The sequence below is a fragment of the Macaca mulatta genome, chromosome 3 (assembly GCF_049350105.2).
Source record: "Macaca mulatta isolate MMU2019108-1 chromosome 3, T2T-MMU8v2.0, whole genome shotgun sequence".
Taxonomy (NCBI): domain Eukaryota; kingdom Metazoa; phylum Chordata; class Mammalia; order Primates; family Cercopithecidae; genus Macaca; species Macaca mulatta.
This window is the reverse complement of record NC_133408.1, coordinates 36,248,508-36,265,466: the sequence shown is the minus strand read 5'-3', so window position 1 is coordinate 36,265,466 and position 16,959 is coordinate 36,248,508. Positions and strand designations below refer to the sequence as shown.

Genomic DNA, 16,959 nt, shown 5'->3' with positions numbered 1-16,959 from the left:
CTGCAACCTCCGCCTCCCGGGTTCAAGCGATTCTCATGCCTCAGCCTCCCGAGTAGCTGGGAGCACAGGCATTTGCCATCACACCTGACTAATTTTTTGTATTTTTAGTATAGATGGGGTTTTGCCATGTTGGCCAGGCTGGTCTTGAACTCCTGACCTCAGATGATCCGCTCGTCTCGGCCTCCCAAAGTGCTAGATTACAGGCGTGAGCCACTGCGCTGGGCTGAAATTTCTTTAATATATGCTAGATACAAGTCCCTTATCAGTATATAATTTAAAATATTTTATTTTGTCCCATTCTGGGGGTTGTCTTTTCAGTTTCTTTTTGTTTTTGTTTTTGTTTTTGTTTTTGAGACAGGGTCTTACTGTGTTGCCCAGGCCAGAGTGTAGTGGCACGATCATAGCTCACTGCAGCCTCAACCTCCTGGGCTCAATCGATCCTCTTGCCTCAGCTTCCTAAGTAGCTGCTACTACAGGCATCACCACACCTGGCTTTTTTATTTTATTTTATTTTTATTTTTAGAAATAGGGTCTTGCTCTGTCACCCAGGCTGATCTCGAATTTCTGGGCTCAAGCAGTCCTCCTGCCTCAGGAGGCGTGAGCCATGGGACGCAGCCTCACTTTCATTCTTTTTTTAAAGTATTAAAAAATTTTTTTGGCATTTCAGGGGGAAAATAAACTAAACAAAAAGTAAAAAGTAATACAAAGAAGAGAAAAAGAAAAAAGAAATAAATTTTTTTAGCAATAGGGTCTTGCCATGTTGGCTAGGTTAGCCTTGCACTCTTTGACCTCAAGCAGTCCTCCCACCTCAGCCTCTCAAAATATTAGGATTACAGGTGTGAGCCACTGTGCTTGGCCAATTTTTTTTTGTTTTTGTTTTGTTTTTGTTTGAGGTGGTCTTGCTCTGTCACCTAGGCTGGAATGCAGTGGCACAATCACAGCTCACTGCAGCCTTGACCTCCTGGGCTCAAATGATCCTCCTGCCTCTGCCTCCCAAGTAGCTGGGATTACAGGTGGGCATCACCATACCTGGCTATTTTTTTTTGTAGAGATGGGGTCTCACAGTGTTGCCCAGGCTGGTCTTGAACTCCTGGGCTAAGTGATCCTCCCACCTCAGCCTCCCAAAAGTGCTATGATTACAGGCGTGAGCCACTGTGCCCAGCCTGGTCTCACTGTCTTGGTGGTGTCTTTTGCGGCACAACAGTTTTAAATTTTGATGAAGTTCAGTTTAGCTGTTTTGTTATGTATTTACTTTTGGTTTTTTTTGATATAAGGTCTTGTTCTGTCACCCAGACTGGAGTACAGTGGCGCGATCGTAGCTCACTGCAGCCTCAACCTGGGCTCAAGTGATTCTTGGGTAGCTCGGCCTCTTGGGTGACTGGGACTACGAGCATGAGCCACCATGCCTGGCTGATTTTTTATTTTTATTTTGTAGAGGTGGGATCTACAAAATCCTGTGTTGCCCACACTGGTGTCCAACTCTAACCTGAAGGAAACCCTCCCACCTCAGCGTCCCAAGTTGCTGAGTATTTTGTTCTTTTGTTGCCGTGCTTTTGGTGTCATACCTAAGAAGTCTTTGCCTGACCCAAGGCCCTGAAGATTTATGCCTATACTTTCTGCTAAGAGTTTTGTAGTGGTAGCTCTTACATTTAGGTCTGTGATCCCATTTTGAGTTAGTTATCATATATGGTGTGAGGGAGGGGTCTGGCCTCATTTTTTTTTTTTTTGAGATGGAGTCTCACTGTGTTGCCCAGGCTGGAGTACAATGGTGGGATCTTGGCTCACTGCAACCTCTGTCTCCTGGGTTCAAGTCATTCTTCTGCCTCGGCCTCCCAAGTAGCTGGGATTACAGGCACGCACCACCACGCCTGGCTAATTTTGTATTCTTTTTTTTTTTTTTTTTTTTTTTTGAGACGGAGTCTCGCTCTGTCACCCAGGCTGGAGTGCAGTGGCCGGATCTCAGCTCACTGCAAGCTCCGCCTCCCGGGTTCACGCCATTCTCCTGCCTCAGCCTCCCGAGTAGCTGGGACTACAGGCGCCTGCCACCTCGCCCGGCTAAGTTTTTGTATTTTTAGTAGAGACGGGGTTTCACTGTGTTACCCAGGATGGTCTCGATCTCCTGACCTCGTGATCCGCCCGTCTCGGCCTCCCAAAGTGCTGGGATTACAGGCTTGAGCCACCGCGCCCGGCTAATTTTGTATTCTTAGTAGAGACAGGGTTTCATCATGTTGGTCAGGCCACTGTCAAACTCCTGACCTCAGGGGATCCACCCATCTCGGCCTCCCAGAGTGTTGGGATTACAAGCGTGAGCCAGCATGCCTGGCTGGGCTTCATGCTTTTGAAGGTGGGTACCCAGTTGTCCATCATTAGATGTGTTCTGGGTGCACTTGTGGTGTGCTCCTCCCATGACAGGGAGCAGTGGGAAGCCGCAGCTCTCTAAAGGAGTGTTTGCTTTAGTTTGGGAGAAGCCTGTGAATGAGACAAGTTGAGGAAGGCTCAAAAAGGAGAGTCACGCCAGTTGTGGGAGTGTGAAGGAAGCAAGGACTGATAGATCCTTAACTGGCCTGGGAAGCACTTCAGTGTTGAAGCGGGGTTTGAACTGAGCTTGGAGCCTGGAGAGAACTCATTTCAGAAATTCTTAGTAATCAGGACCAGGGGGTTGGCCCTTACAAGACTGGTGTCCTTTTTTTTTTTCTTTTTGAGATGGAGTCTCGCTCTATCACCCAGGCTAGGGTACAGTGCCACGATCTTGGCTTCCTGCAGCCTCTGCCTCCTGGGTTCAAGTCATTCTCATGCCTCAGCCCTCTGAGTACCTGGGATTACAGTCACGTGCCACCACGCCCAGCTAATTTTTGTATTTTTAGTAGAGACAAGGTTTCACCATGTTGGCCATGCTGGTCTCGAACTCCTGAGCTCAGGTGATCCGCCCACCTTGGCCTCCCAAAGTGCTGGGATTACAGGTGTAGGCCTCCACATCTGGTCTAGTTTCTTTCTTTCTTTTTTTTTTTTTTAAGCAGGGTCTCTTCTACTCCCCAGGCTAGACTGCAGTAGCACAGTCATAGCTTATTGTAGCCTTGAACTCCTGGGCTCAAACCACCTCCTGCTTTGGAAGTAGCTTGGACTACAGGTTCATACCACCATGCCTGACGGTTTTTTTTTTTTTTTTTTTTTGGTAGAGATAGGTTGTGTTGTCCAGGTTGGTCTCAAACTCCTGGGCTCAAGTGATCCTCTCCAGCCTCAGCCTCCCAAAGTGTTGAGATTACAAACGTGAGCCAGTGCCCAGCTACAAGACTGTTTATACTTTGCTTCAAGGTAGAAACCCTGAGGCCATTGCAGAAAGACAGCAACCTTGTTCTCTGATTGTAGGGTGGTTGTCTGGATGATGCGCCAGTATTTCCTCACCAGGGTTCCTCCTCTTGTTCTTCTAGGGGAGATGGATGTAGCTAAGAGTTGGCAGAGAGGCCGTGGTGGAGGAAGGAAGATTCTCTGCCTCGTACGGAGGTCACTCTCGGGACTCAGCGTGGCAGGGCCCGTTGACCACGTTCTCTTTGTGTCAGCAGCTTTTGCTTGGTGCTGCGGCTGACTGAGGCACGGTCCCCTCACCACGAGACCTCACAAGCACTGGGAGGGTATGCGGCTGTCGCCCTGCCTCGGCCACCCTCCTGGCCCCCAGTGAAGTTATGTGGCTTTCTTGCTCACGTGAATTAGATTCTTTTCATTCATTCAGCAGGTGTTTATTTAGCATCTGTTACGTGCTGGGCACTGTTATTTTTCTTTTCTTTTTTTTTTTTCATTGTTTGAGACTGAGTCTCTGTCACTGAGGCTGGAGGGCAGTGGCGTGATCTCAGCTCACTGCAACTTCTACCTCGTGGGTTCAAGAGATTCTCGTGCCTCAGCCTCTGGAGTATCTGGGATTGCAGGCATGCACCACCGTGCCTGGCTAAGTTTTTTTTGTATTTTTAGTAGAGACTGAGTCTCGCTGTGTTGCCCAGGTTGGTCTCGCACTCCTGGCCTCCAGTGATCCGCCCATCTTGGCCTCCTAAAGTGCTGGGATTACAGGTGTGAGCCATCATGCTGGCTTTATTTATTTATTTATTCATTTATTTAGAGGCAGAGTTTTGCTCTAACTATTGCCCAGGTTGGAGTGCTGTGGTGCAATCTTGGCTCACTGCAACCTCCACCTCCTGGGTTCAAGTGATTTTCCTTCCTCAACCTCCCCAGTAGCTGGGATTACAGGTATGCACTGCCATGCTCGGCTTATTTTTGTATTTTTAGTAGAGATGGGGTATCACCATGTTGGCCAGGCTGGTCTCGAACTCCAGACCTCAGGTTATCCACCCGGCTTAGCCTCCCAAAGTGCTGGGATTACAGGTGTGTGCCATCACGCTGGCTTTATTTTTATTTTTTGAGATGGAGTCTTGCTCTGTTGCCCAGGCTGGAGTGGAATGGCTCGATCATGGCTCACTGCAGCCTCCGCCTCAGCCTCCCGAATAGCTGAGACTATAGGTGCGTGCCACAGTGCCTGGCCCGAGTGGCTTTTTTATACCCACATGAACACTACTACATTACTAACAGAAAAGCATCGAGTGAGACTTTTCTTCCGAAACTATGTTCAGAGAGTGGCTGCGGTACTGCCTTGGCAATCTAGGGAATGTATCCTCACAGCATTTAAAAAAAAAAAAGAAAAAAGCAGAATTTTTGCTTCCTCCCTGAGGATTGGGAATACAGAACGGTGGTTATAATGTAAAGGGAAAAGCATCTAGATGGAACAGTGAATTAATGGATTGCAACTATGTTAAAAGAGGCACAGGCCTCCCAGAATGAGGGAACACGGAGGGAAAATACTGAATGTTGGCCCGTGTGCGAGGCAGCTGGAGCTCTTGCTGGTGGGAGTGTGAATTGGCTCAGTCACTTTGGAAAACTGAAATATTTACCAAGCTGAACATATGCAGATCCCGTGATCCAGCAACTTCACTTTTAGATATGTTATGGAGCCAACAGAAAGGCGCACATATGTCCACCAAGAGACACGTGCTGGAATGTTCATAACAGCGCCATGTGGAACAGGGAGGCGCTGGAACCCTCCCAGATACCCCACAGCAGAGGGAGGAGGAGGTGGCGAGGACACAGTCACGCAGCGGCGCCCGCTGCAGGGGCAGCCAGAGCCCTACAGCCACGTGCACGACAGGTCCCACAGCCTGATGCCGAGGGAAAGACGTCAGGAACAAAGGAACTGACTTGTCGAGGGCAGTTACATAATATAAAAACAGGCCAGGCGCAGGGGCTTCCACCTGTAATCCCAGCACTTTTGGAGGCTGAGGAAGGAGGATTGCTTTAGTTTGGGATTTGGAGACCAGCCTGGGCAACATGGGGAAACCTCATCTCTACAAAAAATACAAAAATTAGCTGGGTGTGGTGGCGTGCGTCTGTGGTCCCAGCCACACTCGGGAGGCTGAGGTGGGAGGATTGCTTGAGCCTGGGAGGTCAAGGCTACAGTGAGCTGTGGTTGCACCACTGCACTCCAGCCTTGGTGACAAGAGTGAGACGCTGTCTCAAAAACAAAAACCCCAAAATAGGCAAACCCCCAGCTTGAGAAGTCAGTGATTACTCTTGGGGTGGTGGCTGACAGGGCCTGAGCGGGCATCCACGCTAATTCTGCTGTTGCTATCTGGGTGCCGTGGCACTGGTGTGCTCATATAGCAAACTCACTGAGCTGAGCAGTCGAGAAAGACCTGCCTGGAAACAGTACCCATCAGCTCTAGAACAGCACTCACTTTGAGAAGGGAAAGGGAGAGGAGGGGAATGACGTGTGTCTGTAACATTGTGTATTGTGTATTTTCACTGCAAAGTTAATATCTCCATGACAGAAATGTATCTCTGGATACCATAAAAATGTTCACTAAGATTTTCTGCAAAGACAGTATCTGAATTTCTTTTTTTTTTTTTTTTTAACAGTCTCCCTCTGTCACCTAGGCTGGAATGCAGTGGTGCGATCTCGGCTCACAGCAACCTCAACCTCCGCCTCTCAGGTTCAAATGATTCTCCTTCCTCTGCCTCCCGAGTAGCTAGGATTACAGGCACACACCACCATGCCTGGCTAATTTTTGTATTTTTTGTAGAGTTGGGGTTTCACCATGGTGGCCAGGCTGGTCTTGAACTCCTGACCTCAGATAATCTGCCCGCCTCGGCCTCCCACAGTGCTGGGATTACAAGCATGAGCCACTCTGCCCCGCCAGTAACTGAATTTTGAATTGTAGGCTCCATGGATGGTCCAGAACACATGACGCCACCACCAGTGTGTTCAAAAGCACAGTGAACCACACAGCCACACTGAAGAGTGTAGCCAAGTCGAAGGGTTTTTCCCAGAACACCACAAAGCATAGTTTTGTTTGTTTGTTTTCCCCTGCTCGCCCAGGCAGGAGTGCAATGGTGCTATCCTGGCTCACTGCAATCCCAAAGTATTGGGATTATAGGCATGAGCCACTGCACCCAGCCTTTATATAGGGTTTTTGTTGTTGTTCTTGTTGTTTTTTATTTTTATTTTTATTTATTTATTTATTTTTTGAGACAGAGTCTCGCTGTCACCCAGGCTGGAGTGCAGTGGCGCAGTCTTGGCTCACTGCAAGCTCTGCCTCCCAGGTTCACACCATTCTCCTGCCTCAGCCTCCCGAGTAGCTGGGACTACAGGCGCCCGCCACCATGCCCGGCTAATATTTTTGGTATTTTTAGTAGAGACAGGGTTTCACTGTGTTAGCCAGGATGGTCTTGATCTCCTGACCTCGTGATCTGCCCGCCTCGACCTCTCAAAGTGCTGGGATTATAGGCATGAGCCACCATGCCCGGCCTTTTGTTTTTATTTTTTTTTGAGATGGAGTCTCACTCTGTCACCCAGGCTGGAATGCAATGGTGTGATCGCCGCTCACTGCAACCTCCACCTCCCAGGTTCAAGTGATTCTCCTGCCTCAGCCTCCCTAGTAGCTGGGATTACAGGCATGCATCACCACATCTGGCTAATTTTTGTATTTTTAGTAGAGATGGGTTTTCTTTATGTTGGCCAGGCTGGTCTCGAACTCCTGACTCAATGGATCTACCCACTTCAGCCTCCTGAAGTACTGGAATTACAGGTGTGAGACACCCCGCCTGGACAATAATCACGTTTAATATTCTTTTCATCAATCTTTTTTTTATTTGAAACAGAGTCTTGCTCTGTTGCCCAGGCTGGATTGCTTGAGCTCAGGAGTTTGAGACTAGCCTGGGCAACATAGCGAGACCCTATTTCTATGAAAAATTAATTTTTTTTTTTTTTTTTTTGTGAGACAGAGTCTCACTCTGTTGCCCAGGCTGGAGTACAGTGGCATAATCTCAGCTCACTGCAACCTCTGCCTCCTGAGTTCAAGCAATTCTCTGCCTCAGCCTCCCGAGTAGCTGGGTTTACAGGCGCCCACCACCACTCCTGGCTAATTTTTGTATGTTTAGTAGAGACGGGGTTTCACCATCTTGGCCAGGCTGGTCTTGAATTCCTGACCTTGTGATCCACCCACGTCGGCCTCTCAAAGTGCTGGGATCACAGGCATGAGCCACCTCGCCCAACCAAAAAATTAATTTTTTAAAAATATAAAATTTAGGCTGGGCGCAGTGGGTCATACCTGTAATCCCAGCACTTTGGGAGGCAGAGGCAGGTGAATCATGAGGTCAGGAGATCGAGACCATCCTGGCTAACACGGTCAGTCTCTACTGTGTATTTTCAGTCTCTACTGAAAATACAAAAAATTAGCCAGGCGTGGTGGCGGGTGCCTGTAGTCCCAGCTACTCGGGAAGCTGAGGCAGGAGAATTGCTTTAACCGGGAGGCGGAGGTTGCAGTGAGCTGAGATCGTGCCACTGCATTCCAGCCTGGGCGACAGAGCGAGACTCCATCTCAAAAAAAAAAAAAAAATTTATATATATATATATATATAAATCTATAAAAAGTTTAAATAATAAAATAGTCTATATGGCACATTACAACTTTATGCACATGGAAATGGAAAGTAATCTGCAAAAATGAATATAGATGTATACAGGTTGTAGGGATGGAGTGACTTTATTTCAAAATATTTTAATGTTACATCACATTAAATAAGATATTAAAAATAAACCTTAAGGTAATGAAATCGAAGCTATGAAAAGTTTCTGTTTAAAGTATACAACCTAGGCTGGGTGCAGTGGCTCATGCCTGTAATCCCAGCACTTTGGGAGGCTAAGGCGGGCGGATCACGAGGTCAGGAGATTGACACCAGCCTGGCTAACATGGTGAAACCCCATCTCTACTAAAAACACAAAAAATTAGCTGGGCGTGGTGGTGGGCGCCTGTAGTCCCAGCTACTCAGGAGGCTGAGGTAGGAGAATCGCTTAAACCCGGGAGGCAGAGGTTGCAGTGAGCCAAGATTGCACCATTGCACTCCAGCCTGGGCAACAGAGCAAGACTCCATCTCAAAAACAAAAACAAAAACCACACAAAAAAAAGAAGAAATAAAGGCCGTGTTCAGAAACACCTGATTTCCATTCTGCTTCGTGGGAGGGTTTAGGACAAGTGATCTAATTCCTTCTCTCTCTGTTGCCCTATGACAAGGGCTTTCAAACTGTGGCCCCTGACCAGCAGCAGCATCTGGGAACTTGTTAGAAATGCAGATTCCAGACTGAGTATGGTGGCTCACGCCTGTCATCCCAGCACTATGGGAGTCTGAGGCGGGTGGATCACCTGAGGTCAGGAGTTTGAGACCAGCCTGGACAACATGGTGAAACCCCATCTGTACTAAAAATACAAAAATTAGTCGGGTGTGGTGGCGGGCACCTGTAGTTCCAGCAATTTGGGAGGCAGAGGCGGGTAGATTACTTGAGGTCAGGAGTTCAAGGCCAGCCTGGACAACATGGTGAAACCCCATCTCTACTAAAAATACAAAATTAGCCGGGTGTGGTGGCACACGCCTGTAATCCCAGCTACTTGGGAGGTTGAGGCATGAGAATCGCTTGAACCCTGGACACTGAGGTTGCAGTGAGCTGAGATTGTGCCATTGCACTCTAGCTCGGATGACAGAGCAAGACTCCGGCACCCCCTCCAAAAAAAAGCAGATTCCCAGGCCCCACCCCAGCCCTCCTGTTGGAGAGACTCTGGGGGTGGGCCCAGCCCTCTGTGTTCGAAGGGGCCCACCAGGCAATTCTGATATGCACCCACTTTGGAGAATTTAACCCTGGGACGCTGTGCCATCCTCGCTGGTCCTGGTACCCCCTCTGTTGTAGGGAACTGGCAGCTGGGGACAGCAGCCTTGTGTCGTGGAAGAGCATGGAACTTGGAGTTGGAATACGCATTCGGGTCCTCCCCACCACTACACGGGACGGTAGGAGCCACACTTGCGGTCTCTTTGGGAAGGCCCATGCCCTGTCCTGGCTCTGAAAGCACCAGCACTGAAGCCCTCTCCACCGGCACCGGGAACCCCAGGGAGTGCCTGGGCTGCATGGACCCGGAGCTGGAGGTGTCTCCGAGTGCTCAGTGTAGCCCCACCGCTGGGTCAGCAGGAAGCGGTGTGTGGGCCAGTCTGGGGAGGGCTTGGCCTCCAGGCAACAGCTGCAGCTGTGCTGCTCGGGGACCTCCACCGAGCAGGTCCCGTGCGACCTGCGCCAAGGCTGTCGGAGCCTGTGACTTCTGCCGAGGTCGGCATTTGCAGAAGTTGTGCTCGGATGAAGGGGGAGCGTCTTTGCACAGGGTTCGTCGGCAAATACTGTTTATTTGTTTTTTTTTGAGATGGCGTCTTGCTCTGTTGCCCAGGCTGGAGTGCAGTGGTATGATCTCAGTTCACTGCAACTTTCACCTCCTGAGTTCAAGTGATTCTTGTGCCTCAGCCTTCTGAGTAGGTGGGATTACAGGCGCCCGTCACCATGCCCAGCTAATTTTGTTTTTTTTTTTTTTGAGACAGAGTCTTGCTCTGTCGCCCAGGCTGGAGTGCAGTGGCGCGATCTCTGCTCACTGCAAGCTCCGCCCCCCGGGTTGACGCCATTCTGCTACCTCAGCCTCCTGAGTAGCTGGGACTACAGGTTTCCACCATCACGCCTGTCTAGTTTTTTGTATTTTTAGTAGAGATGGGGTTTCACCATGTTGGCCAGGATGGTCTCGATCTTCTGACCTCGTGATCTGCCCACCTTGGCCTCCCAAAGTGCTGGGATGACAGGCATGAGCCACTGCGCCCGGCCATGCCCAGCTAATTTTTCTGTGCTTAGTAGAGATAGAATTTCGCCACGTTGGCCAGGCAGGCCTCAAACTCCTGACCTCAGGTGATGCACCTGCCTCAGCCTCCCAAAGTGCTGGGAATTCAGGCGTGAGCCACCGCGCCTGGCCAATCCTGTTTGTTTCTAAAGCTGTGGACTCTGGCGCGGGAGGCCCGAGGTGTCGGCTGTGAACAGAATGTGGCGCTCGCCTGCTCTGGGTCGTTACTGTCTGAGGTTCCTGGTGGAAGACACTGGGTGGGAGACAGGGGTGCGTGTGTTTGAAGTTTCGTTGTCTTCTGATTTGTGGATAACTCACTTGGAGATCCACAACCTCGTGAGGCTGAAAGGATCTTGAATATTGCTTGTGGCCTGTTTTCCCTTTTTTTGTTGCAAAGAGGGGTCACAGTGGGCCGGCGGCTGACGTGGGCCTGACTCTGCCCCTCACCGTGTGCCTGGTTCCTGTGACGTCTGCCCAGCCCCCTCTCACAGCCACATCTTTCCTAGTGGAGCATCCACATGTGATCCCCATGCATCGTGTGGAAGGCACCGATTTGTGAGCCAGTCTGGGGAGCTGACCGCCACCGAGAACTTGCTGAGAGGGGAATATCAGTCTGAGTTTTAGCGGGTAGATTTACAGAATCTTTTCGGATTGGAGCGTGGTAAATCTGGAAGGAAGTCAGGGACATTTATTGAATGTTTTCTATTGGCGAGTTATTTTCAGCTCTCCTTCCTCACTGAATTCTGAGGCCCTCGGCCTGGGATCTGAGGGGCCGCTTCCCTCCCGGGGTCTCCCAGATAGCGAGCAGCACTTCAGGGGCAGGACTTCCAAGTCCACGTTCCGGGTTGGGTCTGAAGCCCACAGTAAAGCAGTTTGGTGCCAGAAGGGTTGGAGTGGGGAGGGATGCCGTTCAAGGGGCCTGCTGGGGGTTGCTGCTGTATCAGGACATAGATGGCGATGGCCAGGCCAGGGGGTTGGGCATCCTTACGCCCACCACACGGATTTGAACGGTAAGCTCAGAGGTGGCTGTGAGCTAGGCCACACAGCTAGGAAATGATGGAGGCTGGACTTCAGCCAGGATCTCTCTGCACCAGATCCCATCCTGCGTCCACAGCTTTTCCAACCCGGGGCCAAGCTGGCCTCTCTCGTCTGATCTGTTTTCTGTCTGTGGGACTGGGTTAGTGTGGGGTGTATCGTCCAGGCGCTGTGTCTTATGGGCTGTGTGCGTAGCTTCAAGGGGTGTCAGTTTGATGAGAATGTTGAAGTCCCATTCGTGAGCGTTAACATTTATTCCCGCAGACAGCCAGGCTCCTCCTCCTGGGGTTTCTGCCCTTTGTGCAGTGCGTGGTCCGTCACCTGGCAGTGTACCCTGTTTGAAATGATGTTTTTTTTTTCCTTTTCTTTTTTAGAGACAGGGTCTTACTCTGTCACCCAGGCTGGAGTGCAGTGGCCCAATCTCGGCACACCGCAGCCTTGAACTCTTGGGCTCAAGCAATCCTCCTGCCTCAGCCTCCTGAGTAGCTGGGACTACGGGTTGCACCACCATGCCCGTAATTTTATTTTTTGTAGAGATGGCATCTCTACAAAAGACCAGGCTGGTCTTTAACTCCTGGGCTCAAGCGATCCTCTTGCCTCAGCCTCCCAAAGTGCTGGGATTGTAGGCACTAGCCATTGTACCCGGTCTTTTACTTTCTTTTTCTTAATTAAAATTTATTTTGAAAATATGGACATGTGGCCGGGCATAGTGGCTCATGCCTGTAATCCCAGCACTTTGGGAGGCCGAGGTCGGTGGATCATTTGAGGTCAGGAGTTTGAGACCAGCCTGGCCAACATGGTGAAACCCTGTTTCTACTAAAAATAAAAAAATTAGCTGCGCATATTGGTGCACGCCTGTCCTCCAGGTTACTCCGGAGGCTGAGGCAGGAGAATCGCTTGAACCCGGGAGGTGGAGGTTGCAGTGAGCCGAGATCGTGCCACGGCACTCCAGCCTGGGCAACAGAGTGAGACTCTGTCTCTCAAAAAAAAAAAGGTATGGATATGCTAGTTTAGCAAGCTGACACTTGAAAGCGTAACTTTCTAATGATTGGAACTTGTACACAGAAGCGGTTAAGATGTTTGAGAGCAATCGAGAGTTGAAGAAGTGTCTGATTTAAAATGTGTTTTTTGAGCTCTTTCAGATTCTCATGCAATCATAGTTCAAATTCTTCACCAGCATGTGACCACTTGGTAATCATTACTGAGTTTACATTCTTGGAAGATTATCTTTTTTTTTTTGAGCCAGAGTCTGGCTCTGTCCCCCAGGCTGGAGTGCAGTGGCCGGATCTCAGCTCACTGCAAGCTCCGCCTCCCGGGTTTATGCCATTCTTCTGCCTCAGCCTCCGGAGTAGCTGGGACTACAGGCGCCCGCCACCACGCCCGGCTAGTTTTTTGTATTTTTTAGTAGAGACGGGGTTTCACCGTGTTAGCCAGGATGGTCTCAATCTCCTGACCTTGTGATCCACCCGTCTCAGCCTCCCAAAGTGCTGGGATTACAGGCTTGAGCCACCGCGCCCAGCCTATCTTATTTTAATGATCAGGAAAATCATAAAAATTAATACATGCTTAATAGAGAAAACTTAAACTTTTTTTTTTGGAGACAGAGTCTCTGTTGCCCAGGCTGGAGTGCAGTGGGGTGATCCTCTGCTTCCTGAGTTTAAGCAATAATTCTCCTGCCTCAGCCTCCTGAGTAGCTGGGATTACAGGCGCGCATCAACATGTCAAAAAAAAAAAAAAAAAAAAGGCCGGGCGTGGTGGCTCAAGCCTGTAATCCCAGCAGTTTGGGAGGCCGAGACGGGCGGATCACGAGGTCAGGAGATGGAGACCATCCTGGCTAACACGGTAAAACCCCATCTCTACTAAAAAATACAAAAAACTAGCCGGGCACGGTGGCGGGCGCCTGTAGTCCCAGCTACTCGGGAGGCTGAGGCAGGAGAATGGCGTGAACCCAGGAGGCGGAGCTTGCAGTGAGTTGAGATCCGGCCACTGCACTCCAGCCTGGGTGACAGAGCGAGACTCCGTCTCAAAAAAAAAAAAAAAAAAAAAAACCAAACCAAACTTCTTTTTTTCTATTTAGAACTCACTCTGTATTAAAAACTAAACTGACTTTTTACATATGATTCCTTGTTTTGGTTTCTTCTTTGCAAGCTGGGCGTAGGATCTCTGATTTGCTTTTGCCACTTTGTGCAGGATGCACGGTGACTTCTTGTCCGTAAGGTGGCTGGAGTTTTCTGGCTTAATTCTTCCGTGCGTATGGTCGGGAGTCCTAGCTATAAGCAGGTCGTGTGAGCGAGTCTGGTGTTGACTCTGTAGTGAGAGTGAGTGAGTCTAGCGTCGACTCCGTAGTGTGAGGGAGCGAGTCTGGCCTCGGCTCCATGGTGTGAGTGAGTGTGGCTGGCTGAGGATGGGACCTGCTGCGTGACATGGCCAGAGTCCACGTGCTGAGCTAGCACAGAGCAGAGGGAGGCTGCGCTTTTCAATTTATTTTATTTTTTGTACAGACACGGTCTCACCATATTGCCCAGGCTGGTCAAGTGATCCTCCCTCCTCGGCATCCCAAAGTGCTGGGATTATAGGGGTGCACCACCGTGCCTGGCCAAGGCTCCATTTTTTGAGCAGCTGTTCTCACTGGTCATTCGCCCTCTCCCCTGCAGATCAGCTGACACCCCAGGCCATCGAGCCCCAGGCCATCGTGCAGCAGGCCGCAGCCCCCAGTCGAATGCAGATGCCGCAGGGGAACCCACTGCTGCTGTCCCACACCCTGCAAGAGCTGCTGGCCAGGGACACTGTGCAGGTGGAGCTCATTCCGGAGAAGAAGGGCCTCTTCCTGAAGCACGTGGAGTATGAGGTTTCCAGCCAGGTAACCGGCAAATTGTGTGTATGTCGGGGCAGGATGGGGAAGAAAGGGTCGCATCTCAGCATCTCAGGGCAGGAGTGGTGTGACAGGAGAAGGCTGAAGGGTGAGTCTGTGTGGCTGGCTATAGGCAAGATCCAGAACTCGCAGCAGGGTCAGACTGTGGAGCCGACTTTTCCACACCTTTTTTCCTTGCACCTCGCTCTGGCCCAGCCATGTCCCCACCTGGTCCAGTTCGTCCTCCCCACCACTGTGCTCTGCAGTCTTGTCTTTTCTTTTCTTTTCCTTTCTTTTCTTTTTTCTTTTCTTTTTCTTTTCTCTTCTCCTTTTTCCTTCCTTCCTTCCTCCCTTCCCCACTTCCCTTCCCTTCCCTTTCCCTTCCCTTCCCTTTCCCGTTTCCTTTCCCCTTTCCCCTTTCCCCTTTCCTTTCCTTTTTTTTTTTTTTTTGAGACTGAGTCTCGCTCTGTCACCCAGGCTGGAGTGCAGTGGCACGATCTCAGCTCACTGCAAGCTCCGCCTCCCAGGTTCACACCATTCTCCTGCCTCAGCCTCCCGAGTAGCTGGGACCACAGGCACCCGCCATCATACCTGGCTAATTTTTTGCATTTTTAGTAGCGACAGGGTTTCACCATGTTAGCCAGGACGGTCTTGATCTCCTGACCTTGTGATCCGCCCGCCTCAGCCTCCCAAAGTGCTGGGATTACAGGCATGAGCCACCATGCCCAGTCTTGTGTTGTTTTTTTTTTTTTAAATTACAAACGGAGACTTGCTATGTTGTCTCAGCTGGTCTCAAACTCCTGGGCCCAAGCATTCCTCTCACATTGGCCTGCCAAAGTGCTTGGCTCACAGGCATGAGCCGCTGCACCTGGCCTTAAGGACGAGCGAGCAGGTCTCCCTACCCTGCCGTCTGCTCTGCTCTGCTTCATTGTGTTCCAGAGCCTGTGGCCACACGGTTCAAATGGTTGTCAGTAAAGGATGAAGGGGGTCAGAGAGGGGAGGATTCCCTTTGAGGACCGTGTCAAAGCCGCCTTGCTGTCTGGCATTGCCGTGGTTCCTGGCCCTCTGGGCCACAGTCGGAGATGTGGACCAGCTGGTGGGATGCTGCGGGGGAGTGGAGCGAGCCAACCCTTCCTTCTGGGGCCCGGCAGCCTGGGGGCGAGGCAGCTGTGAGGGTGTGGGACGTGCTGTTCCCTGCCAGGAGCCAGCAGCTGGCCTTTCTTCCAGTCTTACTAAGCTGCCCGTCCCTTAAGTAAATTCATTGCCACGCAGGTAGCATTTGTCAAGGAGGCAGTTTGGTCACCCCCGATGTGTGTGTAATGGGCCAGCCACTGACCAGGTGGGAAGCTGCTGTGACTCATATCGTTTGCTTAATTTTTTTTTTTTTTTTTAATTTTTTTGACACAAAGTCTTGCTTTGTCACCCAGGCTAGAGTGCAGTGGCGCGATCTCGGTTCACTGCAACCTGCGTCTCTGGGGTTCAAGGGATTCTCCTGCCTCAGCCTCCAAAGTAGCTGGGACTACAGCTGCCCACCACCACACCCAACTAATTTTTGTATTTTTAGTAGAGATGGGATTTTGCCATGTTGGCCAGGCTGGTCTCGAACTCCTGACCTCAGGTGATCCACCTGCCTCGACTTCCCAGAGCGCTGGGAATACAGGCAGGAGCCACCGCGCCCGGCCTAAGAGTTTAAAAGTTGCATTGCCATACACGAAGGCATTACAGGATTTCTCCGTTTAGTAAAGGCCTGGTGAGAGGAGATGCACGTGGTGCTGCTGTTTTCCTGGGCTCTGTTGAGGGGAAGTGATGAGGTGGCGTGGTTTCCAATGTCAGATCTAAGCACCGAACCTTCTCTTGCAGCGCTTCAAGTCCTCCGTGTACAGACGGTACAATGACTTCGTGGTCTTCCAGGAGATGCTCCTGCACAAGTTTCCCTACCGTATGGTGCCTGCCCTGCCACCCAAGAGAATGCTGGGAGGTAAAGCTGGGCGTGCTGCCCACTGGGGGTGGAGGGGGCGAGCCCACCCTGTGGTCCCAGCTCAGGGATGGAGCCCACTGTAGACTAGGCAGGTGCAGGGCTGCAGGGAAACTCCAGCCTTTTGGCATCTGGGGCAGAGCTATGGCTTGAGTGCAGCCTTGGTGCAGGCAGGGAGACTGGCACCCGGCATCCTTGGCCCACTGGAGCCTTCAACTGGATGACCTGGATGACTGACAGGTGGGGAAGCCCTTGCTGTGCAGGTGTGAAAGAGAACCCCACTTCCCCTCTCCAGAGTGCAGTGGCCAGGGCCCCCGAGAGCTCCCAGGAGGACTGCCAGGAGCACTGTGTACTCACCTGGCTGGCATTGCCCTGCCGGCATCTGCAAAGCCATGGGAGCCTGAGCCATGGGTACCATGGGAGCACTCGTTGACCTCATGGAAGAGAACAGAAGTTGTGCAAGTAGGAAATGTAAGCTGCGTCTTGCAGGAGAGAAAAGACAGCATGCGGCTGCCTCACCTTCACCTCTGCCTGAAGATGGCCTTGGGCCAGGTGGGAGATCACAGATGACCTGGGAGCCCCTCCCCAGGCCTGTGTCCCCCCGGGCTGCAGAGCACGTGGACCGCGGCTGCCAGCTCTGATCTCACTGGGGGTCTCTCCCTCAGCCCGTTCCTCCAATTGTGAATAAAACATGCTGGGAAGGCAAGTGCTTAGAGCTTGATCCTGGCTTTCCGCCGTTCCCAGCCCTTCCACAGTCACCCTGTCCTGGACGGGGGCGCAGCATCAGAGCTAACACAGTGGCCGGTTCCCTGCATCTGAAATCGTACAATGGTGCATAAGTGCTTCTGCCTCTCGCCGGT

At 51.0% G+C, this 16,959-nt stretch overlaps 1 protein-coding gene across 3 annotated transcripts in view; it reads left to right on the top strand.

The window, feature by feature from the left end:
- Nucleotides 1-16,959, top strand: part of SNX8 (sorting nexin 8) — a 57,497-nt gene that overhangs the window by 20,667 nt on the left and 19,871 nt on the right. For all 3 annotated transcript variants that reach the window (XM_001086393.4, XM_077995985.1, XM_077995986.1), the window contains exons 2-3: nt 13,928-14,133; nt 15,985-16,102. In XM_001086393.4, the coding sequence (XP_001086393.2) occupies nt 13,928-14,133; nt 15,985-16,102 (324 nt within the window). The remainder of the gene's footprint in view (nt 1-13,927; nt 14,134-15,984; nt 16,103-16,959) is intronic.